The 24,473-nt window shown below is 56.9% G+C and overlaps 1 protein-coding gene across 2 annotated transcripts in view; it reads left to right on the top strand.

Annotated features, from left to right (window-relative positions):
• Positions 1–24,473, top strand: part of EMID1 (EMI domain containing 1) — a 77,940-nt gene that overhangs the window by 40,283 nt on the left and 13,184 nt on the right. For both annotated transcript variants that reach the window (XM_074973126.1, XM_074973124.1), the window contains exons 5-10: positions 1,361–1,444; positions 8,447–8,508; positions 11,953–12,097; positions 15,980–16,024; positions 17,275–17,382; positions 22,215–22,352. In XM_074973126.1, coding sequence (XP_074829227.1) covers positions 1,361–1,444; positions 8,447–8,508; positions 11,953–12,097; positions 15,980–16,024; positions 17,275–17,382; positions 22,215–22,352 — 582 coding nt within the window. The remainder of the gene's footprint in view (positions 1–1,360; positions 1,445–8,446; positions 8,509–11,952; positions 12,098–15,979; positions 16,025–17,274; positions 17,383–22,214; positions 22,353–24,473) is intronic.

Below are 24,473 nucleotides of genomic sequence, written 5' to 3'. Positions count from 1 at the left end.
GAGCTGTGGGCAGGCGGGAGCTCTCCTTGGAGATAGAGGGGAATGTTAGATCAGGCTGGTCAGTTGGGGGGAGAGATCAAAAGGCACTGGCTTTCCCTGCTCCCCCCTCTCTCCCCCGGATTCACCAGGGACTCCTTGGCTGAACAGCTGTAAGCAAGGTGCCATACCTGCCTACAAACCCCAGCGAGGAGGGAAGTGGGGCTCAGGGGCTTCCTTATTAGAAGAGGAGGTGGAGTGGAAGAGGTGGCTCCTGACAGATTGGGAGACCTGTGGGGGGAGGGGAAGATGTTAACCCCTTGCAGGGCTTGGGAAGAAGCATCGGGGGGGGGGGTCCCTGGGGGGAGCACAGAGAGCTAGCACCTGAACCAGACCTGGCACCTGTGCGGCAGATTGTTTGCCTCCATGTCCAGGCCCAGGCTGACCCATCCTCCTTTGCTCCCCCACCCCAGCAGCACCAGGTCTTGCCCTTGCCCTGGCTCAGAGATGGCCAGCTGTGCGTGTCGCCCCTTCTGCTTCGTGTGTGGAGGGGGTCCATGCTGCAGGGAGGCTGGGACTCTGCGGTGCCGCAGGGGGTCAGGCAGCGCCAGCCTGCAGGGGTCTCGTGGCAAAGCAAATGGCCAGCTCGGGGCTAGCAATTAGTTCTCTGTGCTGGCCTGTGGGAGACCCAGGCTGGGTGGATTCCTGCACCCCATGCGGGCCCAGCAGCACCCCCAATCAACAGTCCAGGCTTGTAGGATGTGATCCAGACCCATGGAAACGAGGAGTGTCCCTGAGGTGGGCACAGCTCAACACGTTCTCCTCTGCCCCCACTCTCTCACAACACCCCGCCCCCCCCCACCAGTGTCCATCTGGCTGTTCATCGCGCTGCCTGGCATCCCACCGCTGGCATGGGCCCTGCATTCCCACGAACTGGTCTCTGCACCCAGGCTTGCAGCTGGGGCCCTCAGTCCTTTGCAGTGCTGCAGAAGACGGTTGGCCCTGGGTGGGTGTATCTGATCCTAGGTTGGCCCTGGGTGGGTTGGCCCTGGGTGGGTGTGTCTGATCTCCTCCAGTTTGTCTCCCTTAAAGCTATTGAATGTTACTGACTCTCTCAGGAGCCGGCCCCTGGAAGGGCCTTGTACCCCCTGGGAGCAGCAGGAGAGGAGTGGGGATAAGCTTCTGCCCCACTGAGCTCAGCTTCCTTCACAGGGGCAATACCAGAGCTGAGAGGCCCCAGAGAGCCCCCAAGACAGGAACTAGGGGTCAGTTTCCACTGGACAGTCTCCCTGGGGGTCGGGGTTCCAGCCAGGGGGCAGCAGGGAAACCACAGATCCCATGAGCCAGTCCACTGAGTGACTAATGCCATCCGTTTCCTTTGCAGAGACCATCAGCTATGTCGCCCCTCAGGAAGCCGGACGTCCAGCCCCACTGCGCAGGCTCCCCCTCCGACCAGCAACCTACTCAGGTGGGTCTGGAGGGAAGGTGTCACCTTTCTTTGGCTGGAGATTGTGCCATGCTAGAAACTCTGCATCTCTCCTCCCCTCAAACCTGTACTGCCCTTGCCCCTGCTCTGACCTATTTCAGGGGCAGGTAGGGGGCAGAGAGTGGCCGTGGGAAAAGAGAACGATAGACAGATAGGGAAAGAGAGAGCGAATGAGGGAAGCCAGGTACTAGCAGGGCCGAATTAACACAGGGGCTTTAGGGGCTGCAGCCCAGGGCCCTGGGCTAAGGGGGGCCCCGGCGCAGCAGGGCTCAGGCAGGCTGCCTGCATGCCATGGTCCCACGCCGCTCCCGGAAGCGGCTGGCTGCTGGCATGTCTCTGCAGCCCCAGGAGGGGGGAGGTGGCTCCGCACACTGCCCCCGCCCCCAGCACTGTCCCCCCCAGCTCCCATTGGCTGGGAACTGGCCAATGGGAGCTGTGGTGGCGGCGCTTGGGGGTGCGGGCGGGGTTGGGATTTTGGCTTGGATTTATTTATTATTTTTGTTTTTTCCAGTTTGTGGGGTTTAGGAGTGTAAGGGGAGGTGTCATTTTCCAGCAGCAGCGTTTGCTGAAAGAGCAAATATTGTGGAACATTTGTGGAAAGCCAGTTATAAAACGCCAATGTGGGCCGAAGACCTGATGCTAGGAATGACCCTCACCCAGTAAGTGAACACCAGGGGACACAGGTGTCCTGGCCAAGACTGACGGCTCCAGCGGACGCTCGCCGCAAAGAGCTCGTGAGTGACACACAGGCGGAAATACACTCGTGTGGCACACCCCCTTGTCAGGTGCTGACCCTAATAAGGAGGAGAGGCTGCTAGGGATTTTTCTTTTGTTTTGAGTTTATGTGAAGGGTGCTCAGCTACTATATGATGGGTGGCAGAATAGCAATGTGAAGTAGACAGAGGGGCATGCCTGGTGGCAGAAAGAAAGGAACTGCTCTTTTTTTCCATTCCCCAGAGCAATCGGATGGTTTCGGCCAAAGACATATTTATATATTGTCTCTGTAACAGTCTGCACTGAGCTGAACACAAAATGGCTGCCTGTCCCTGCTGCAGGTTGTGGGGGGGAGGGGACCATCTCCCCTGTTAAAGGTGGAGTACACAGACTATTCAGAGCAAGTCAACGCACAGAGGGGAACAGCTTGTCTGCCCAGCTCTTGCTCCTGGGCTGAGGTTCGAGCCAGTGGTGAAACCCTGGCCGCCCTGAAGTCTATAGGAGTTTTACCACCAAGTGCAGTGGGGGCAGGTTATTTCCTGCAGGTTTGCTCCTTTGTCCCTCGGCTCAGGGCATGTTTGCAATCTCAGCAGGGCATAAGGTATGAGAGTTGGGCTTTTCCCGGGACTGTCTTCAGCGGAGGGGTGGGGCTTGCTGTGTCTGTCCCAGACCAAGGAGCTAATAGGATTGGTTCTGCAGTGTCAGATGCTAACCCCCATTGCGTGGGAGCAGCCCTGTGTGTGAGCGTGGATGATTTGCTATTGGCTGTGTGCTAATTCCGCATGCCGAGGATGGATACCCAGGCCCTTTCACCACTCTGGCAGTGTAGAGGAGCTGCTAGATGGGTGTTCAAAGAGCCCTTTGCTCTGCCCCAAATAAGACTCCCCCATTTCCCATATCCCATGGCCGGGCTGGGAGATAGCACTGCTGCATGTAACCGTTTGACTCTCTTCCCACAACCCTCCCTATGCAACAAAACAGGAACCAACCCCACGTGCAATGCCTCCTTCCCAATCCAGCTGCCAACATGGTCCTTTGGCCGAGGAGCGTCAGGCGTCTGCATTCCTGCCTTCCAAGCATGTCATGGGCAGGAATTCCATCTACCTGGCACGGCCGGGGCTGCTTTCGGGAGGGAGATGGACATGGGAGTGCAGGAGGGAGAAGTGTCTGTGGACAGGACAGCAGTGCCAAGCATCCTTCCCCCTCATCATCTCTGGGGTTTACATGGCTTTTTAAACTTGGCCTTGTCTTCTCTCCAGACTCCGCTGCCTGGCATGGCTTGCTGAGTCCAGCTGTTGAGAGTTGGGGACGGAGGTACCTTGCTTCCCACATGTTCTCCTTTTGTTCTAGCTTCTGTCTGGCATCCACTGGGACTTTCTCCAGCCTTGTGCTTCTGAGCACACACCCCAGGGGAGCGGCGAGGGCGGGCTGGCGGGGGCGTGTCCAGAGTGGGGGGGACTCAGCTCTCACAAAGGGTACATTCCGCCAGGCATGGGCAGTGCGTGTGCTAGCCACACGGCCCCGCCCCTTGCGCCCAAGGCCCCACCCATACCTGAGCGCCCACCCATCCATCAGAGCCCTTAACACACACACACACCCCGGCCAGAGGAGCCCCAGCCAAACCACTTTCCCCGCATTTCCCAGTGCCCTGGGTGACACCGGGGGGCCCTCTCCCTGCTTTCAGACCTGGGTCACACCAAGGAAGGACAGCGGGAGACAGCACCAGCACTGGGCCGCAGGGCCACCGCAGCGCCGGCCCTCAGTGCCAGGCCACTGGCCAGCCTCAGCACCAGCCCAAGCACTGGCCCCTAGTGCCGGGCCGCCCCAGCGCCAGCCCGCTGGCCTCCAGCCAGCGATGGAGCTGAGCTCCCGCAGCTTTGGCACCAGCATGGGCGAGGCCAGGGCTTGGCTTAGGTTTATACCTGTTATACCCACCGCCCATGCCGCCAGGTGATCAATGACCAACCACATCCTTCCAGTCCAATTCAATGTTAGCAACTGGTCTTCATGGAGACCCCCTGGAATGTGAGGAGGGGACGTTGGAGGGGATCCTCGGAACTCAGCCCCTGGGTCCTCTGTGAAACCCCTTGGACGTTTAGGTTCAGCCACCTGCCATTATTCCCAGGGTAATACAGGGTGCTCATTCTCTCTCCATGTCCTTGGCCTCCAATGGAGAGGGCCCGCTGGGGTGTTGGTTTCTGGGACCATGATAGGTCAGCCTCTGGGACCCACCACCTTATTCCACTCATGCCACCAAATGACATAAGAACATAAGAAGGACCATACCCAACCAATGGTCCATCCAACCCAGTATCCTGTCCTCTGACAGTGGCCAATGCCAGGTGCTTCAGAGGGAATGAATAGAACAGAGCAATTATCTAGTGGTCCATCCCCTGTCATCCTGACCGAGCTTCTGGCAGTCAGAGGCTTAGGGACACCCAGAGCATGGGGTTGCATCCCTGACCATCTGGGCTAAAAGCCAGTGATGGACCTATATTATGTGAACTTATTGAATTATTCATTGAACCCAGTTACAGTTTTGGCCTTCATAACATCCCCCAGCAGCGAGTTCCACAGGTTGACTGTGCGTTGTGTGCAGAAGTCCTTCCTTGTGTCTGTTTTACAAAGAGGGGAGGAAAAGGAGGAAGAGCAAGAGAGCTGTACTCCCCCATCCCATTCCATCTGCCCCCCATGTTTGCTCCTCGCTGCAAGATCCCCCAGCCCCAAGACTCAGCAGGCTGCAGACTAAAGGGCCTGATCCTGGTTACTCAGCCCCTAGTGCAGCCATTTGCATCAGTGGTCCACTCACACCACATCAGAATAGGAGCACTGTAAATCCACTTTGCACTGAGCGACCACACACGATGCCGGGCAGAGGAGAATCTGCCCCCCGACACACACACACACACACACACACACACTCACACTCTGGAGAAGGAGATTCCTCCAGGGCAAGGTGAGCAAGCCCCAGAAATGGGACATGAAACCTGGAGGGGCCAATTCTGCCCTGGATGGACTGGTTGGGTCGTTAATGTCTGGGACTCTGGGTGGCTATGGCCTTGGGGACCTCTCCAGCTGACTCGAGGGGCAGTGTCCGTGATCTGCACAGAGCCCTTATCTACTCTTAGCTGGGAAGAGCATCTTGCGCCTTGGAGACGCAGGCTGAGGAGAAATTGCAGACAAGGACATTCCTAGGACTCAGACCGTCTCCCGATGAGCAAGCGGGGAAGAGATCTTGAAATGGCAGATGCAAAAAAAAAAAAAGAAGAGATGCTGCCCCTTTAAAAGTCAGAGCCAGGCCCCAAGTAGCCATGGAGACGGCTTGGACTCTTGACAGTGAGGAGGGCAGGCTCTGTGTTGGGACTAGGAGCAATTAAGGCTGCAAACCTCCTGGTGCCCTTTGACCCTGGACAATGAGAATGAGTATTTCCCCAGGGAGAGGGGGCTGAGAGCTCCTCTCTTTATGCCTCTTTCACGCTCAGAAGAGGCTCTCCCACCTTGACATACATTGTTGGTGAAGCTAAGGGGTGTCTGAGCTTTCTTCAGGTCAAATTGCTACAGAACCAGGAGCAAAACTAGTTGAGGAGACAGGCCAGATTGATTCCAGGGACCTGGCTGATTAGATTCGATCAGAATAGATAAAATGCCATTTCACCTCCTGCTAAAATGCAGCTGCCTCTGGGCTACAGCACTCACAATAGTTCAGGGCAGGACATGCAAAAGAGTATTGTATGCAACTGGCAACTTCCAAGGGGCTTTCAGGGATGCAGAGTGTAATTGTCCACTGTGGAATCTGGCCAGAATGTCACAGCTAATGCTCCTACATGGCAGGAAAAAGGCGGGGGGTGGGGTATGAGGATCTCGCCTGTGTCTCTCCCAAAATGCGACGGACCTCCCGGAAGACTTGCAACGAAATGGTCAGTGTTTGACAGCCCCTGGTGTGCCAGGAGCTGGTATCACCGGCTGAGAGCTCGAGGTAGAGCGTAAGGCGAGGTGAGGACGAGGCAGATCTCTGGCCCTCCTCCTGCTGTGCCTTGGGAGGGAAGCCTGGCTTTGTTAATGGGTGCTAGTACTGTGTCTTCCCAATGCACCTGCCCTGCTGCCATCCCCACGATGGCTGTCTGCTCCACACTGCAAACGCCTTCACGTTGGGGGGCGTCCCCCCCCCCCGATTTCGCCAGGGTCGGACATGCCTGGGAAAGGCACCTGGCATGCCCGCTGAGCCCGCTAGGGGGTGCCCAGAGCAGGGAAGAGAGCCAGACATGGCAGCACGGGGGAAGCCCTCTGAGTCCTGGCCCTCCCTCACCCACAGCGACAGGTACCTGCTCAGCAGCAGGTGGCCCGAGCCCGCTCCAGCGGCCAGGCAATGGGAGACCAGGTGGGGAAGGAGCTGTGAGGGGGGTGGGCAAGGATGTGCTGGCTTGGAGCAGGTGCGGGAGGCACAGGGGGAGTGGGAAAGGCACCAGAGGCAGTGCGTGGGGTGGTCACATGCCCCCCAACCCTAAAATTGCTCCCCCTATCAAGAGTGACAGGTTATTTCTGCTGCTTCTCAGACCTCAGCTGGTCGGTAGCAGCAGTGTGTCAGTCAGGAGCGTCAGTTAAGCACCCACAAGCTCAGATAGTTTCCAAGTCTCCCGGGTTTGGCAAATTGTGGAATTAAGGATTCACATGAGTGTGAGCAAGTACGGGTGTGATCCCACATAAATCGATTGGTCAGTCTATTGTCATACTCTCTAGCTATCATATTTATAAGGTGCCTGTCATCTCAGTCTCTGGTATATTTCCAGTACTTCCTGCATTTGCTTGGATTGGAAATCCTGTGCCAACAGCCTTCCTCACGGTACCTGAGCACTTTCCGATCCTGATGGCATCCAGGGGAAATAAAGGGGCATGCCTAGAAAATGATCTGACCATGTCGAGGCTTGAAGAAAGGCCTGTTTCAGGTCTGGCTGGGAAGGCCCAGGGATCGATTGTTATTTGCCCAGCCCTGGTCCAGAACCAGCTTTAGATCATAACATCTCTATCACTCGCCATTTCTGTGAAATCGGGTAAAGGACATTCCCAAGGCCCTGCTGTGTGACCCTTGTAAATCCTTCTAGCCTGGGCTCAAGTCCCGAAGACCAAGAGCCCAAGGCCTTGCCCACACTGGACATTTACGCCAATGACAGCCACTGGGGTCATAGGCAACGCATGGCAACTTCCCCGCTTTCCCTTGGGTGCTCGACCCCACCTCTGGCCCTGGCCCTGCCCCACTCCACCCCTTCCATGTGGCCCCGCCCCTGCCCTGCCCCATTCCAGCCCCTTCCCCAAATCCCTGCCCCAGCCCTGCCTCTTCCCTGCCTCCTCCCCGAGTGCACCATGTTCCCGCTCCTCCCCCTCCCTCCCAGCAACCCGCGGAACAGCTGTTTGGCAGCGGCTGGGGGGAAGTGCTGGGAGGTAGGTGGAGGAGTGGGGATGCGGCACGGTTGTGGGGGTGGGGGGGGAGGAGGAGGAGGAGAAGGTGGGTCGGGGGGTGAGGGGAGCTTGGCTGCCAGTGGGTGCAGAGCACCCACTAATTTTTCCCCGTGGGTGCTCCAGCCCCGGAGCACCCATGGAGTCGGCACCTATGACTGGGGTAGCCGTGCAGGTGCAGCTCAAGGCTGAGCTGTGTGCCCCAATGGCTGGAACTGGGGCAGGCCCCCAGGGTAGGCATCGTCTCTGCTGCGGGAGTGCTGTGCTTGCACCTGCCTTACACCACAGCAGGGTTCTTACTCTTCAGGGTGAGCCCCAGGGAATGAGTCCTGCCTGGAAGTGAGTTCTGGTCTCCCCCCAGCAGGTGGGGTCTCCTGGGATCAGGGTTAGGACCCCTGGGGGAGCAGAATGTGGATGACAAAGAGTGACAGGGCCTGACTTGTTTGGTGCTTTGCTGTCCTGGAGCCGGGGAATAATGCGTCCCACCAGCTTGGCTGACACGTCCAGGATTGAGCTGAGACCTCCAGAGCGAAAAGCATTGAGTGGGGCTGTAGCAGACTCCTGGGCGCTGCAGGCTGGGCACAGAGTGGAACTAGCACACACGTGCCAGTGGGTTACGCCAGCCCCTGGCATGCAGCCTACACCTGGGCTGCCCAGGGAACCTTTGGCGCAGAATGTTATGAGCCCACGTCCATACTCCCTGCCCCGCACTCTTCCCCTCCTCTTTATTTCCTCCCCACTCCCTCTCGCTGCCCCTCCATCCTGCCTCAGATTTCTCCCCAGTCCCTTTACTCTCTGTTCTTTTGGTTGATTTCCCAGGGTGTTTGAATTGCAGCAAAGTGGTGGAACTGACGGCGCGTCTCAGCAGCCTGGAAGCCAAGGTCAGTGTCTGTGTGGCAGGGGGCTGGAGGTGGGACGCTGGCACAGGATCAGGGAGCACAGGGTGTGGTAGGGGAGCCAGCCTGACTGTCTCACCTCAGAACTTTGCATCTCATGGAGGTTGGGTTCAATGTTGAGTCTAACATTTACCCCTGGATCCCAGTGAAATCTCATGGAAATGTAGAAAGAGGTCGGCTAGTCCAGCCCCCGATATTCTGTGTCACACTTGGAGCGGGGCTGCCAGCTTGTTCATTTTAAACAGTTGCCTTTCTTTTTTCAACAACATTTTGTGCTATCATTTTTTTAAGTATTTTTGTTTATTATTCTTCATTTCCCCCTTCTTTTCTTTTTGCCTTATTCCTACTGGAGAGGTTCTTCTTTCTTTTTCTGCCCAGAAATGCAATTCCTGGGACACCTTCCTTCATCCTGCAATTCCTGTTTTACCCTTTGAAATGAAAAGAACTTCAACATTTCAAAAGGTTGGGGCAAAATTACATTTGTTTTGTTTTCAGCCAGCTGTGCCAACCCCAAGAGCAGACAGCTGTCTCTCTGTAGTACTGACACAACTCCCATTACAGAGAGCACCCCAGAAGCGTCAGTGTATTTATCCTCATGATACAAGGATCATGGAGGAAGGGCAGCACTATTATCCCCATTTTTACAGAAAAGCTCAGTGACTTGCCCAAGGTCACACAGGAAGTCTGTGGCAGAGTGGGGAATTGTACCTGGGTTGCCTGAGTCTTGGACTTAGGGTCACTGGACCACCCAGCCTTTCTCCATAGACGTGCACCGTGTGTAGCAGGAGGTCAGCCCCCAACAGATAATCCATCTCCGTCCCACAGGAATTGCAATTCTAAGGCACTTGCAGAAGTTGCGTAGGACAAGATAGAGCATAGCCAGGGTGTGGCATGGCTGTTCAGAGGCTGAGTGCTTTATGAAACAGGTGGGATTTTAACGGTTGACGTTTCAGTTTGCTGTAAGCATTTAGGGGAGGACAGATGGTCTTCGGATTATTAAACCATGGGACACCGGTCTCCTGGGTTCTGTTCACAGCTCTGCCACTCAGGCAAATGTGGGCGAGTTACCTGTGCCAATGCTGTGAAGCCCCCGCACCTGAGACACACACAACTAACAGGCCCTTCAGACCAGACTGTGGGGGACTGGCCCGGCAGTGGAGGGGAGGAGAGGTGGATCTGCTGCCTGGTTTCTATCCCTGTGTGGTATGAATGGTCTCCAGTTGGGGTAACACCAGGCCACAGGGTGTGTTCCCTAGGAGATGACACTCCGTGGGATGAACTGTCTGAGGGCTACAGGAGAAGTGTCACTAAGACCAGTTGGCCTGGAGCCCTGGGGAATGTGCGGGTGAGGTTCTGTTGTGATCGCATCACCCCTCAGGGCTCAATGTCATAGGGAGGCCAGTGTATTAGGGGGTTGGGCTCCCAGGTTAACCTTCTGTGTGCTTTAACCTTTGCTCTGCTTTAGACCTGGCATCAGAAATAGAGAGCCCCAGGGACTCACAGGCAAGAGGGGGTCTGCCCCTGTAGCCCATCCCAGAGATTAGTGCTTGATCTTAGCAGGTGCGCCAGGCCATGGCAGTTGGGCACATGCCACCTAAAGGCCCCAGTCACTATATCCTAGAAAGAGTCCCCATGGCTCTGACCAGGACTTTGGCACAAGGAAATAGAGATTGTTCCCAAGACCCCAGCCCAGGTTTTCCGTACGACCCTTTGCACACCAGGGGCTTTTCTCCATGCAGAGTGGCACCAATTTAAGGTGCAGGAGGCTGTGTGGACGCTCTGACCTGGGTTAACACCGCGTCTCAAGTGCAGTTGTTCCAGGAACAGCTGCAGCAGCACAGCCCAAGCGTCCAGCTAGGTGTGTCTGAGCCCTGCGGCCTTGCAGACGCACCAGGGCCACGTGCCCTGTCCTTAAAACGGAGAAGGATGCTGGGTCCCCCCGGACCCTGTCCACAGGTGCAAGGGCCAGCTCATAAACGGGACCAGAGCAGTCAGTTATGGGTAGGACCCTACCAAATTCACGGCCATGAAAAACGCGTTGTTCACCGTGAAATCTGGGCTTTTGTGGGCTTTTACCCTAAGCTACGCTGATTTCACAGCGAGACCAGCATTTCTCAAACTGGGGTTCCTGACCCAAAAGGGAGTTGCAGGGGGGTCACAAGGTTATTTTATGGGGGATGCAGTATCGCCACCCTTACTTCTGTACTGCCTTCAGAGCTGGAGGCCGGAGAGCGGTGGCTGCTGACTGAGGGCCCAGATCTGCAGGCAGCAGCGCAGAAGGAAGGGTGGCAATCCCAGACCAGGCCACGCTTACTTCTGCCCTGCTGCTGGCGGTGGGCTCTGCCTTCAGAGCCGGGCTCCCAGCCAGCAGCCGCCGCTCCCCGGCTGCCCAGCTCTGGAGGCAGCGCTGCCGCCGGCAGCGGTAAGGGTAGCAGTACCGCAACCCCCCCACAATAACCTCGTGACCCCCCCAACTCCTTTTTGCGTCCGGAGCCCTACAATTACAACACCATGAAATTTCAGATTCAAATAACTGAAATCGTGAAATTTACTATTTTATTTTAAATCATAAAATTTACTGTTTTAAAAATCTGATGACCGTGAAATTGACCAAAATGGATCGTGACTATGGTAGGGCTGTAGTCATGGGATAGAACAGAGGGAATGGTGGGCTTTGACCCCCTAATGCCCTCAGTTCCCTGAGAGGTACCTGGGTATCTCACAATACACAGCAACAGTTTTCTACAAGGCAGTGTGCCTGAAGGTGGCTTGGAGGATGCCAGGATGCCTACCCACAATGCAACGTGCTTTTGCCAGATCAGTGTGATGCACCACCCCTAGCTGCCGAGTGTGAGCACATCCTGCTGAACAGTCGGTGGCTCTATGCCAACAGAACTTTTACCGGTTCACATCTCCAGGGTAGACAAGGCCTTAGGAAGTGGTTTAAGCTAAATCAACGTAAGCTGCTGTTAAACTGAAATAGGGGTGTCCACACAAGGGCTAACTAAACGAGTTTAATTCAGCTGATGCAAGTTTGTGCAGGGACAAAGGCTACCAAGTCAGAACACCAAGGCCCTCGAGCCCCCCTCCATGCATTTAGCAAAGCTGCAAGTTCCTCCCCTCAACCCCAAAGCTCTGAATGTCCAGGCAATGCAAAGCTTCCTCCATAGAAGTACAACACCAGACCCTTGGGTGGGACATCAGGGGAGATTGAACCTGTGACCTCTGGATCATAAACCATAAGCCTCTGCTGAAAGGTTCTGCTGAGAGCCAACGCTGCAGCAGGCTCACCAACCTCGGAAGGGCACGCTGAGTGGCTGCGGGTGACAGCTGTCAGTGCAGAACCATCGTGGGGAGAGGAGGTGGGCCCCAAGTCTGTCTAGCGCAGTCTAACCGGGCTCACTGCTGGGAACTCTCTCTTGCTCGTAGGTGGCATTGCTGTCTGCAGCTGAGCCTGCAACCTCCCTGGTACCCAACAGACACCTCGTAACCAACGGGGCTGCCCCCTCGGATTCCTACCAGCTCTGGGGGTCTCCGTCCACTCATGGGAACCCTGGGGAAGAAGGTGTGAAAGGTAAGTGAGAGCCGGGAGCTGCTGGGGAGGAGCTGAGGCAGTTGGAGGCTGCAGGCAGGAAGCCATCCTGAGAGCCAGATGTGTGTTTCCTGCCTAGACCAAGATCCTTCCTGCCCCTGCAGAAATCCACATGCCCCAGGTCCCCTCCATGCCTAGCCCTGGAGATGGAACAAGCAGGACTCCATTGGGTCTGAGCATGGGAGCTGGGCCTTTCCATCAGTTCAGAGCCCAGTCCTGCCCAATGCACTCAAGCAAAGCCCCCAGTTTGGTCTACCTGAGGATAGCAGGATGGGCCCTTGACACTGCAGGGAGTTCTGTGCCCTGGCTCTAGTGGGGTGCCAGAGGGTCTCCATTGCCCCAAATCTCAGCCTGATGTCCAGGGCCACATTAACACACAGGGCTCAAAATCCTAGGCCAGCATCCTCCTCCTCTGCTTTTCCTCCTCGCTGCGCCAAGGGGGCAGCTTCACCCTCCACCATGGCAGCTGCCACCCTAATCTTGGCCTGGTGCAGAGGGGAGACTGGAGGGTGAGGGGGGTTGGAGAGTGCGCCCATCTTGCACTCACGCCACAGTGGCAGCTCCTGTCCCACAAGGCTGGGAGAAGTGTGTTTGCCTAGGGCCCAGTGATGGGTGAATCCAGCCAGGCTGATATCCCCACTAGCACACCTTTCCCTGGGTTCCTCCACCTCCGCCCTGTTGTCCTTTCACTTGTAACTTTCCTGAGGCTTAAAATCTCTCCTGAGCCTCCAGACTCTTCAGCTGTGAATTTCCGTCATCAGGAGTTGTCACCCCTCTGCCCCAGTCCCAGCTTGGGTCAACACAGTCCACCTCCCAAACACTCCCTTCGGGTTTCAGTTGCATATGGGATTCTTCTTGGCCATTGCAGTGCGCTATTAAACAGCTGCTGTGTTCCACCCTAGATATTAGAATCATAGAATCACAGAATATCAGGGTTGGAAGGGACCTCAGGAGGTCATCTAGTCCAACCCCCTGCTCAAAGCAGGACCGATCCCCAACTAAATCATCCCAGCCAGGGCGTTGTCAAGCCTGACCTTAAAAACCTCTAAGGAAGGAGATTCCACCACCTCCCTAGGTAACGCATTCCAGTGCTTCACCACTCTCCTAGTGAAAAAGTTTTTCCTAATATCCAACCTAAACCTCCCCCACTGCAACTTGAGACCATCACTCCTTGTTCTGTCATCCGCTACCACTGAGAACAGTCTAGATCCATCCTCTTTGGAACCCTCTTTCAGGTAGTTGAAAGCAGCTATCAAATCCCCCCTCATTCTTCTCTTCCACAGACTAAACAATCCCATATTCTATGATTCTATGACAGTCCTTGCCCCGGGTGCCTGCAGTCTGTCATATGAACCTGGAGGAAAACATAGCAACAAGGGAGGATGAAATCCACTCCCGATGTGCGGGGCTGTCTCCAGCAGTCTGTCTGTCTGTCTGTCCCAGAGCCTCCCCCCTCACTTGTGTAGGGACATGGGTCTTTAGAGGACAAGGGTAGGGCTTGCTGTCCCACTGCAGCCCAGACCAAAGGAAGGGGCTCAGAGTGGAGCCTCTGCCACGTCCCATCCCCCACTGGGCAGGGACTGCACCAGGCCATGGGAGTTTAATTGAGTGCAGCTGAGGACCAGGCTGATCTGGCTTTGGCTCCAGCTCCGTGCAGCGGGAAGATTTATGAGGCCTCCCCTGCTCTGACAGGCCATGTGTTTTTGCTTTAGGGGCAGAGCAGCAGCAGGAGGGTGGGGTGATAAATGTATAGCTGTGTGGCATGATTCCCTTCTCCAGCGCCCCACCCTTCCCCCAAGGGAACTGAATGGTAGCCAGACTAGGACGCGCTCTTGGGCTGCTGTGTTAATGGGGGGGAGAAGGGGCTGCCCAGGTAGTGCCCACTCCAGCTTCCAGACAGTCAGTGGAAAGGCTCCCATTGGCTCCGCTGGGCCTCCGGGGGGGCTGTGCTGTTAATGGGCCCTTGGCTGGAGCTGGTCTGGGAATCGCTCCATCACCCCCATGCGGGTGCAGGCTGCCTTGCCATTGCAGCGCTGAGCAGAAGGGCGGTGGTGAGGGCCAGGACAGGACCCATCACCTGGCTCGGGAGGGCGTGGCCAGCTGCCGTGCCCTGAGTTAGACCAGTCCTAGGTGACTGGGTGTGGTCGGTCCTAGGCAAGAGCAGAGGTGCTTAGGCCTGCTGCTCCATCTCGCCCCAGGCGTGCAGGTGAAATGGCAGAGGGAGAGAGCCCACAACCCCACAGGGATACTGCGTGCAACAGGCCCTTAGAGCCCCAGTGAATACTGTCCCGAGATCAGCTGGCAACTGGGCTTTAGAACCAGGCAGCAAGTCTGTTGGGCTCCTGGCACCTGGCTACTGCTTCCCCAGTAGGCACCTTCAGAGATCACCTGAATGACTAGAGGAATTTCCCCTGGTCGCCGTTGTCACAGTCTGGCTGGGAGTCTAACAACAAGCAGATCCCAGCTAAATGAGCCACCAGGACCTACCCAACATGCCCCAGAGATTGAAGGGATGGGGCAGGTTGGATGGCTTCCCTGCCTCCTGCCATGCAGGACCCGGACTGGCTGGGAGAGAGGAGCTTGTGTGGGATCAAGGAGCAGGGCGGATGTCAGCCATATCTCTGGGTGTGGCTCCTGCTTTCCGTGTCCTGCCTCCCCTGAAGACCAAGGACAGTCCGAGCACAGGGAGGGCGACCAGAGAGCTGGGGAGACACGCGGGCAAAATGAAACCAAAGCATGCAGCAAATGGGTTAGCAGAGCCCTGTGTATGGGGACGAGAGGATGGTTTATTCCCTGGTGGGGATCAGGGCCCCCTGCAGGAGGGGACATTGGCAATGCCCGGGTGGCCGAGAATATGAATGGAGTCTCCTTTTGCAGTGGGAACTGGATAAATCATCCGCTACTTGTAAAGCAAAGTGCTTGGAGAGGAGACCTCCAAGGGCCACCTACACCGGCACTACAGACAGCGCTGTAGGTGGAATCAGTATAGGCGTGACTCCCTAGCATGAGGCTGGAGGCGCTGTCTTTCCCATGAGCCACACAACCCAGACTCTGTCCAGCTGGAGTCTTTAACGATTCGAGACCACTTTCCCCAATGCTAGGGAGTTAGCCCCAGAGTCCCAGCCATGTCCCAACATGGCCAGTCCCATTCTGCCTCCCTAAACTCAGCTGGACAAGGTATTCTTCATTGCCTGCGGTCACCATGGGCTGAACAGCTGCTGCACTCTGCCCCAGAGGTGGCTGCAATTCAGCACTGGGCAGAGTGATGCCCTTTGTAGCTGCATATCAGTCTAAGTCCTTGGGGGTCCCATGGCCTGAGAGATGTTCTCGCCATTATCAAAGGAAAGAAAACAAAGGCAGAGACCCGATTGTCCTTTGCTCCCAAGGGCACTGGTCTAAGGAAACCCCTGTTCTTCCCTCTGACCCCTATTTGCATTGTTTGCATTGCAGCAGTGCCCAGGTCGGCGCTCCAGTCATTGAACAGAACCCCCAGTGCTAGCTGCTGTCTAAACATAACGCTGAAAGGTGCCCCCCCAAGAGCTTGAAGTCCAAGTAGAGCGCCCCTGGTGGTGGATCCCAGCAGTGCAGAGCTGAGGCCTGTGGCTGTGGGGGGCAGAGAGGAGGGGGGCTGTGGCTGGACTCTTGCCTGTGCTGGATAGTCAGGGGGTGTTGCTCAGCAGGGCCGGCCTGGCCTGGCCTTTCCCCAGCCTGGCTCAGAAGTAAAGTTGCTTCCCAGTGCCAGGTAACACCCCTGGCACCAAGAGAAGGGGGTGGCAGGGTGAGCTGACTCTGCCAGGCTGAAGGCAGAAGAGACGATTGGCTCCAGGGAGCAGATTGATGCCCAATTCTCTCCTTCATTCCCAGGGAACCCAGGAGAGATGCTGCGGGGAGCCGTTCCCGGACGGGATGGTAGGTGACATTTTCTTTCTAAAGCATAAGAGAGTTCCCAGCCCAAGATCCCTGGTGCAGAGACCAGCAAGGCTAATGGGAGAGGCTCATGGATGCCCTCGGGGGGGCAGTAGGGAGGGAAAGAGATGGGGTCAGAGGAGGAAGTGAGAAGCAATGGACGGGAAGGAGGGCGAGTCTCCTCTGCAGGCTCTGCCCCTGCCCGACAGGGCTCCCCTCTGCTTCTCATCCCCTTCCCCTGATCCCTTGGAAGGACACAGAAGCCAATGCTGAAGTATTGCTTAAATCACCAGCTCCTTCAAGAGTGGAGTGCTCGGCCCCAGTGCAGGCGGGCACGGGCGCAGGCCAGCCACAGTACAGCCGTCAGAGCGGGCCCAGGGGTCGGGGGGGAGCTGGAGTGCAGCCAGTAGTGGGTAGGAGTGTTCCCAAGCCAGCAGGCCAAAGGAAGGAGAGGTGCAGTGCCCCAATGGGCAGGGCTGGGGGTGGGGGTTTCCCCAGGTGATCGCCCTGCCCCTGCATATGGAGTCTGTAGGGCGCCGCAGGGCGTGAGGCCTCTCGCCTGGCATTGAGCTGGCCGGATCCTGTCTAGAACGTTTCACTGAGTGAGATGTGGGCAGCATGGGTTGGGCGTGGGCACTGGATGGCTCAGGGCAACGAGACACAGAGCCCTTTGCTGCCAGGTCACAGGTTCCGGTGCCCCTGGCTGGGTTCCAGCTGAAAGCCGTTTCCTTAAGGCGCCCATGGGCACTGAGTTCTCGGGGGACCAGCCCTGTCCCTCCCTGGTGGGCAGGTGTGCCTCTCAGAATGCCACCCTGGCATGGCCTGGGCAGGTGCGGCTCCGGGGTGAGGGGAGCTTCAGGCCCCCCATCAGCTGTCTCAGCACGGAGGCTGTGGACACTAAACAGCAGGGGGTGAGGCCCACTGGCAGGGGCCAGCATGGGGGGAGGCTCGTCCCACCGCAGACCGGGGCTGTGGATAGAGGGCTCCCGCACTCGGACCTCTCAGCCCAGCCCCTTACAGCACCTCCAAGCTCCACTCCCGTTGGTTTCTGACTGTGGCAGCCACACAGCAATGCACTGCCCAGGGATGCGACCACCCTCCTCCTTGGGGGTTTGGATTGGGGGTAGGATCCCTGGGGTTGCCTGAAGGGATGGTCGGCTTGCTCTCCTCCTGTCCTGCCAAGGAGGCACGGCCTCTGGCAAGCACTGCACTGGCACCTGACTGGGTATTTCCTTCTGCTCTTTCCGTTGCAGGGAAACCAGGGCCGCAAGGACTCCCAGGCCCGTCGGGTCCCAAGGGAGATCCTGGGAGCCAGGGGCCAACAGGAAACCCTGGAGCCAAGGGTCCCGCTGGACCGCCAGGTGAGTCTTGGACACTGAGACCAGCACAGGGCACTGCTCCAGAAGCTGAGGGCCACCACGGATCCCTGCACCTTGATGCCAGCTTTGGACAACCAGGCAGGCATAGGGGCATCACAACTGCCACCCCGGTCCCTGCAGAGCCCAGACCCCTGGCATTGGCTGGCATTTATTTGCAAGCTATACCAGAGCTCAGTGCTTCTCGGCCGGCAGTCTGACCCGCAGAGCTGTGTGCGTGGGGGGTGGAGGAGAGAGGGGGGGAGCTGATCCCAGCTGCACCCTTGCTTTGGTCCTGATCCAAAGCCCTGAACTTTGCAGGCAGGATCCCACTGACACCAGTGGGCTCTGGGTCAGGCTTAGCCCAGCCAAGGATTTTGCCCAATGGATGATGTTGACTGGCTGGTCCATGGGCAATGTTCCTTTTCTTGGCATTTTTTTTAGGGCTGGGATGTAGGAATCAGGGTGGGGATCTGCCCTGTCCACCCTTCTCTCTCCAGCTGCTTCAGAGGAAGATACTGGAACCGACCCAGTGGAACACCTCTCTCCTGGGGGAAGAACCTGGACCCATTAGTTAGAGGTTGGCTCATGCCCCTCTCTAGTGTAACTGTGGACATTCTTCTCATCGAGAGCCACGTCTAATCCTTTTTTACTGCTACTCAGCTCCGAACCTCAGTGCTACCCTTGATATCTTGTGGCAATGAATTCCGCCAGCTAATTATCCATTTCTAGATGAGTATTTCCATGGTCGGTCTTAATCGAGCTGCCTTTCAGTCCCATTGAACGCCGTTTGTCCTTGTGTGCCAAAGGAGGGAGGCTAGGAACACCTCACTGGCCTTCTGTAGCCTCTTTGTTTCCTTGTACCCCTCTGCCATAGCCCCTGTCCTTTGTCTCCTCTCAGCACCCCAAACCTTTCAGGCTCGCCTCAGTCAGAATTCTCTGACCATTCACATTGCCTGTCTCTGACACCCCCCATCTCTATTTCTGCTGTCCCCTTTGGAGGCAGGGCAGCCCGTATGCAGTAGCCTAGCTGCGGCCAGAACATTGGTTTCGATAAAGACATTATAACAGTTCCCCTATTTTCTCCATCCCATTCCTTTTGCATCCTAACCTCTTGGTTGCTTTTTGGACCCCAGCTGTGCACTGAGCAGAGGCCTCGATGGAACGGCCTGTTGTACGTCCCAGGCCTTTCTCCTGAGATGCCACAGTTCATCTGGAATTCAGTGAGACGCAGGTAGCTCAGATCATCCCTCCCAATCTGCATTGCTTTGTGATTGTCAGCACGGAATTTCGTCGGCTGCCCAATGCCCTCGTGCAGTTTGGTCCCTCTGAATTTCCTCCCAGACCTCTCTAGTCTTCTTTCTCTTGGGGCGTCTGCAACGTGCTGCTGTCTCATTGCTCGACTCCTTTCCCAGGTGATTATTTATTTGTATTATGGGAGCGTCTCCGCACCCTAGTCGTGGAGCAGGACCCGGTGTGCTCGGTTCTGTACAATCACAGGGCACAAGGGCAGTCCCTGTATGTAAGACGTTAAACATGCTTGTCAGTGTGGCCTAGTGAATAGTGCACTGGGCTATCTCAGGAGATTTGGGTTCAAGTCCCATCTCTGCCGCTGGCCTGCTGGGTGTCTTTGGACAAGTCCCTTCCCCACTCAGTGCCTCAGTTTCCCTGCCTGTGAAATGTGGCTGAGGACACTGACTCTCAATGAAAAGCACTAGCTAAGAGCTAGGGATTATCGTAGCAGACCGCTCCAGCCCTAGCACAGACCCACGTCGCACCCTGCGATGAACCTTTACCCAGGTTTGAACTAGGCCATCTAATCCTGCTCGGTCTCTGCCACTTTCAGACCCAGGATGGTGCTTTGCCTCTTTCCCTGTCAGTTCCTTAATAGGCTCAGGGTGTGGGGTCTGTCAAAGGATTTGGAAAGTCCAAATAAATGACATCAGCCTAGTCCACGGCATGCTAATCCTTCTTAGCACTGCAAAAGGATCTTTCCTTGAGGGAGCGCTGTGCCTTCAGGTCAGGGCTGGGGATGCACACCCAGGGAACCCCCTGCTCCTGGGGCATCTTTGGGGGAAGCTCAGGACTGCATGGACACAGAGATGGTCCCTCCCAGGTTAGTGCTGCTGGGAGTGGGGCAGGTTTGCATTGCCATGGAGACTGGGATCTCCTGAGCACAGATGGGACATGGGGGGAAGATCGGCCCCCTCCCTACGAGGCTGAGCCAGGAGCCAGACTGGGGAAGGAGTTAATGCTGGGAGCTGCAGTTGCTCTTGGCAGCATGTCTCAGAGTCCCAGTGGTCTGTGTAATGTTTATTAGGCTTGGAAGGTGTCCAGTGCTGTGTTGCTTCCGGCCATTTGGAGTTAAATGTTAACAGCCATCCTCCCCAAGGGCCCCACCAGGTCCCCATGCAGTGCACGCACCCTGCTCCCTTCCAGCCTTGGCATCCCTCTTGCATCCCCTTTCCTTTGTTCTCAACCTCCCTGCGTCCTCGGGGAGGCCTGCGCAAGTCAATGCCAGCTCCCGCCCCCTCTCGCTGCATGCTCCCTGTCTTCAGCTGCAATCCACCACCGGGCCAAGGGCTGGCTGCTGAGCCCTTGGTGCCAGTGGGTCCTTCTAATGGCCTGGTGGGACTTGGATCTCCAGGGAGCACGGGAGCCATGGGGTCAGCAGAGCTGATCCCTGCCCTGCATCTGGGAGTTGGTGGGGCCCACTCCAGGGGCTGTGGCTGGAAGCCCCCCGGCACTGAGCAGTCCGCTCCCCATGGAAGTAGGAGCAGCCGAGCATGGCAAGGCAGGTGGGGGGAGTGGGAGAGGAATGGGATGGGGTTGCTGAGCCCCTCCTCCCCTCCCCGGGAAGGAAGGAGACCTGTTTGTGTTCTAAGCCCCCACCGTGATTCCCCCTCATTCATGATGGGGCGTATGACTTATCACAAACCTGCCAGGCTAGGTTTCCCCACCCTGGCAGTGCCAGGGGAGTGATCGGGACGTAGTTAGTCTAACCTAGAGGGTAGAGACAGAGCCCAGCCTAGTGGTTGGAGCCAGGAACAGAACCGGAGTCAGAGCTAAACAAGGCACCGGACAAGGGCGCAGGGTTGGAGCAGAGCGGAACCAGCCAGGAGTAAGGCGGGGCAGCAGTGATCGCAGCCACAGACATAAGCCTTGAGCAGCCAGCAACCTGCTGCTGCTGAGCTTTTAAACACAGACCTGTCGGCTCCCTGCAGGTAGTGGGGCAGCCGCCAGGCAGGTGATTCTGCCACAGCCCAACTGGGCTTGTTAACCGGCCGGGCTGAGCCAGCTAGCTGGGGGAGCTCTGGCCTGGGTTCCTGGCAGGGAGGATCTCGCGTTTTCCTCCTGACACCTCCCCTTTGCTCAGAGCCTCCCCTTTCCCCTGGCACGAGGGGACAGTGTGGTGCCTCCAAGCTGGGCGTACCCATTTGCCAGGACAGCCTGAGCCCTCACACCTGTTTGGGGGCTGGGAGAACATGGCTGGGTCTCTCCCCTCCCATCTGTGGGTGCTGGGTCCCAGCTGGCCCCTAGCCGGGGAAGAGTGTGGGACCCTGGGGAGCCCTCGATCCTGGCCACGCTGGGTGGTGTCACTACCAGGAGCTCCTTGGCAGGATGATGCCCCCAGCCAGGGGCCGTGGAGCAGGCAGACTCCTGTGCTGGGGGCCTTCCCCCACCCTCTTCCAGCCAAGGCCGGGGCAGGGAAAGAAGGTCACCAAGGGGGCCCCGTTAAACATGTGTGACAGTATTCAGGCCAGGGGCCACTTAGCCCAGCACAACCTGCAGGCTCTTACTCCTAAACGCTCCCGGGCCTGGGGTACAACAAGGCCTGGCACTGCCAGGGCTAGAGTCCACTGCACACTGACCCCACTGGCTCCAGCAAGAGCAGGTTCTAGTGGGAGAGGGCGGTGGGCACCCCATGCAGAGCAGGGTTTGGCTCCCACCCCTGCATGCAGCCCAGGGAGCATTTCCTCCCCAGGCCAGGAAATCAGCCGGTCAGCAGCTGGGGTTAGGAGGAAGCCAGTGCTAGCTAGGCACCTGGGGGGCACTGGTGGCTTTTATACCTTCCTGTGGAGCATCCAGTGCTGGCTACTGCTGGAAAGGGGAGAGGGCCTTTGGTACCAGGCTGCAAGAGGGCCATGGGATGGGCGAGGGGAGGGGAACAGAGGGGCAGACCAGGAGGAAGGGGAAGGGCCTTTTCCACCCCTCGCCTTGCCCTGCTTTGCAGCCTCTCTGGCCATATATCAGGGCGAAGTGAAGCACAGGTGAGGCCACTGGGCCTCTGGCTGCAGAACCAGCATTCGGAGAACTGCCTTGTCCCCTGCCCGGCCCGGAGCCTGTGCTGAGCCAGCTGCAGGGCAGCAGGTAGGTCCCCTGGGGTGGGATATGTCACGTGTCCAGATCCGGGATATTGAGGACCGTTCTGGGCTCTGCCGTTGTGCAGCATCCTGCAGCCCGGGCTGAGAGAAGGGGGTGGCACCCAGTCCCCAAGGCAGCTCCATCAGCACACAGCAGCTTGGGTTCTGCCCCACACAGCACTGGAGCATGGCCGGTGAGCACCCTGCTAGCACTGGCTGGTGGGGCAGGACTGCCTGGAGCCCTCTGCAGATCTGGCCTCGTCTTCCTGCCCAGGCTAAGAAAATACCCACAGTGCCTTTCACTCAGGCGTGGTTTGCACTATAGGGCGGCCGAGCCCACAAGCATGGCAGCTGTGCTGTGCAGGAAGGGTCCCCCGCGTGGCGGCCCTGCCCAGGTGACGCCTGCAGCTGTAAAGCAAGAGTTGCTTTCGCTCAGCCCTCATGATCTTTCCTGCCTTTATTCTTCCTTTCTAGGTCCCTCGGGTCCGCCAGGGCAGGATGGTGCAAGGGGCATCCCCGGAGAGAAGGGATTTCCGGGTCTTCCAGGGCCTCCGGGACCCCCAGGCCCCCCTGCCCCAGTGGGGCCTACAATATCCCGCATTGCTGACCCAAGTAAGTAGCTGGGAGGGAGGGGGAAGGTACCTGGTTGGAGACAGAGCATGTGCGAGGGGGCGCTGGGCTGCAGTGGGGGAGTCAGTAGGGGATGGCCCCCGTGTGGCGCTCAGAGGGGCTGGTTTCCAGAGGAGAGATGAAAGGTCCTGCCCTCCTGTGCTCATTAAAGGCCCTGGCACTTTACCAGCGAGTCAGTATGAACATGTCTTTCTGGTTGGGGGGGCTGGGAGCCGGGCAAGCTGGGCTTGATTCCGGCACCACTGGTTTTGGCCAAGTGACTGTCCAAGGAGACACCCAATGCGGCTGGAGATGCAGCAGTTCAGCCCTGTCCCTACCCCCCACACCCCAGATGCTTCGGGACTATTTAGAAAAGCTGGACAAGCACAAGTCCATGGGGCCGGATGCCCTGCACCCGAGAGTGCTAAAGGAGTTGGCGGATGTGATTGCAGAGCCATTGGCCATTATCTTTGAAAACTCATGGCGATCCGGGGGAGGTCCCGGATGACTGCAAAAAGGCTAATGTAATGCCCATCTTTAAAAAAGGGAAGAAGGAGGAGCCGGGGAAGTAGGGGCATTGCCAGCAGATCGAGGGACGTGATCATTCCCCTCTATCTGACATTGGTGAGGCCTCATCTGGAGTACTGTGTCCAGTTTTGAGCCCCACACTACAAGAAGGAGGTGGAAAAATTGGACAATGTCCAGCGGAGGGCAACAAAAATGATTAGGAGACTGGAACACATGACTTATGAGGAGAGGCTGAGGGAACTGGGATTGTTTAGTCTGCAGAAGAGAAGAATGAGGGGGGATTTGATAGCTGCTTTCAACTACCTGAAAGGGGGGTTCCAAGGAGGATGGATCTAGACTGTTCTCAGTGGTAGCGGATGACAGAACAAGGAGTGATGGTCTCAAGTCGCAGTGGGGGAGGTTTAGGTTGGATATTAGGAAAAACTTTTTCACTAGGAGGGTGGTTAAGCACTGGAATGGGTTACCTAGGGAGGTGGTGGAATCTCCTTCCTTAGAGGTTTTTAAGGTCAGGCTTGACAAAGCCCTGGCTGAGATGATTTAGTTGGGGATTGGTCCTACTTTGAGCAGGGGGTTGGACTAGATGATCTCCTGAGGTCCCTTCCAATCCTGATATTCTATGATTCTGGGCTGTATTAACAGGAGTGTCATATGTAAAAGAGGAGAGGAAATTGTCCCATTCTGCTCGGCACTGGTGAGGCCTCAGCTGGAGCACTGCGCTCAATTCTGGGTGCCCCACTTTGGGAAAGATGTGGAGAGAGTCCAGAGAAGAGCAACAAAGATGATCAATCTGAGCTATGAGGAAAGGTTAGAAAAACTGGGCATGTTTAGTCTTGACAAAAAAAGGCCGAGGGGGACCTGATAAGAGTCTTCAAATGTGTTACGGGCTGTTCTGACGAGGACGGGGATCAATTGTTCTCCGTGTCCCCTGAAGGCAGGACAAGAAGTCATGGGCTTCATCTGCAGCAAGGGAGATTTAGGTTCGATATTAGGAAAATCTTTTTAACGCTACGGTTGTGGAATCCCCACCATGGGAGGTTTAAGAACAGGCTGGACAAACATCTGTCAGGGATGGGCTCGGTTTGCTTGGTTCTGCCTCAACGCAGGGGCTGCACTTGATGACCTCTCAAGGTCCCTTCCAGTCTGACATTTCTGTGATTCCATGGGAGGGTCACTATATGGCAAAAGTTGAGAACCACTGGTTTAGATCACTGGGCATCAGGACTCCTGGGTTCCCTTTCTGGCTCAGTGTGTGATCTGGGGCAAGTGGTTCCTCTCTCTGTGTTTAGTTACCTGTCTGTGAAATGCACATTTAACCATTGCTATTCCTAGTATCTGTATCGCTACACACCACTTTGGGACAGGAAGTGAAGGAAAGCGCTGTCTTCATTGGGAACGGAGGGCAGGAGCTAGCCCCTTACAATAAAGCCCAGCATTGGTTCACTGATAACCTTTTGTGGCTAGGATCTCAGCTTGTGTCTCATGTGAATGAGACACTATACTAGGGCATGGCCTTGGGACTGGCTCAGGGCACCACCTACCGAGTCCCCAGCTGCTCTTCCCACAGCGCCTGGGTTTCCCTTGGTGTGGGATCTCTTA

Source organism: Natator depressus, chromosome 15, assembly GCF_965152275.1.
Source record: "Natator depressus isolate rNatDep1 chromosome 15, rNatDep2.hap1, whole genome shotgun sequence".
Taxonomy (NCBI): Eukaryota; Metazoa; Chordata; order Testudines; family Cheloniidae; genus Natator; species Natator depressus.
This window is presented reverse-complemented; position numbering and strand designations above follow the sequence as displayed.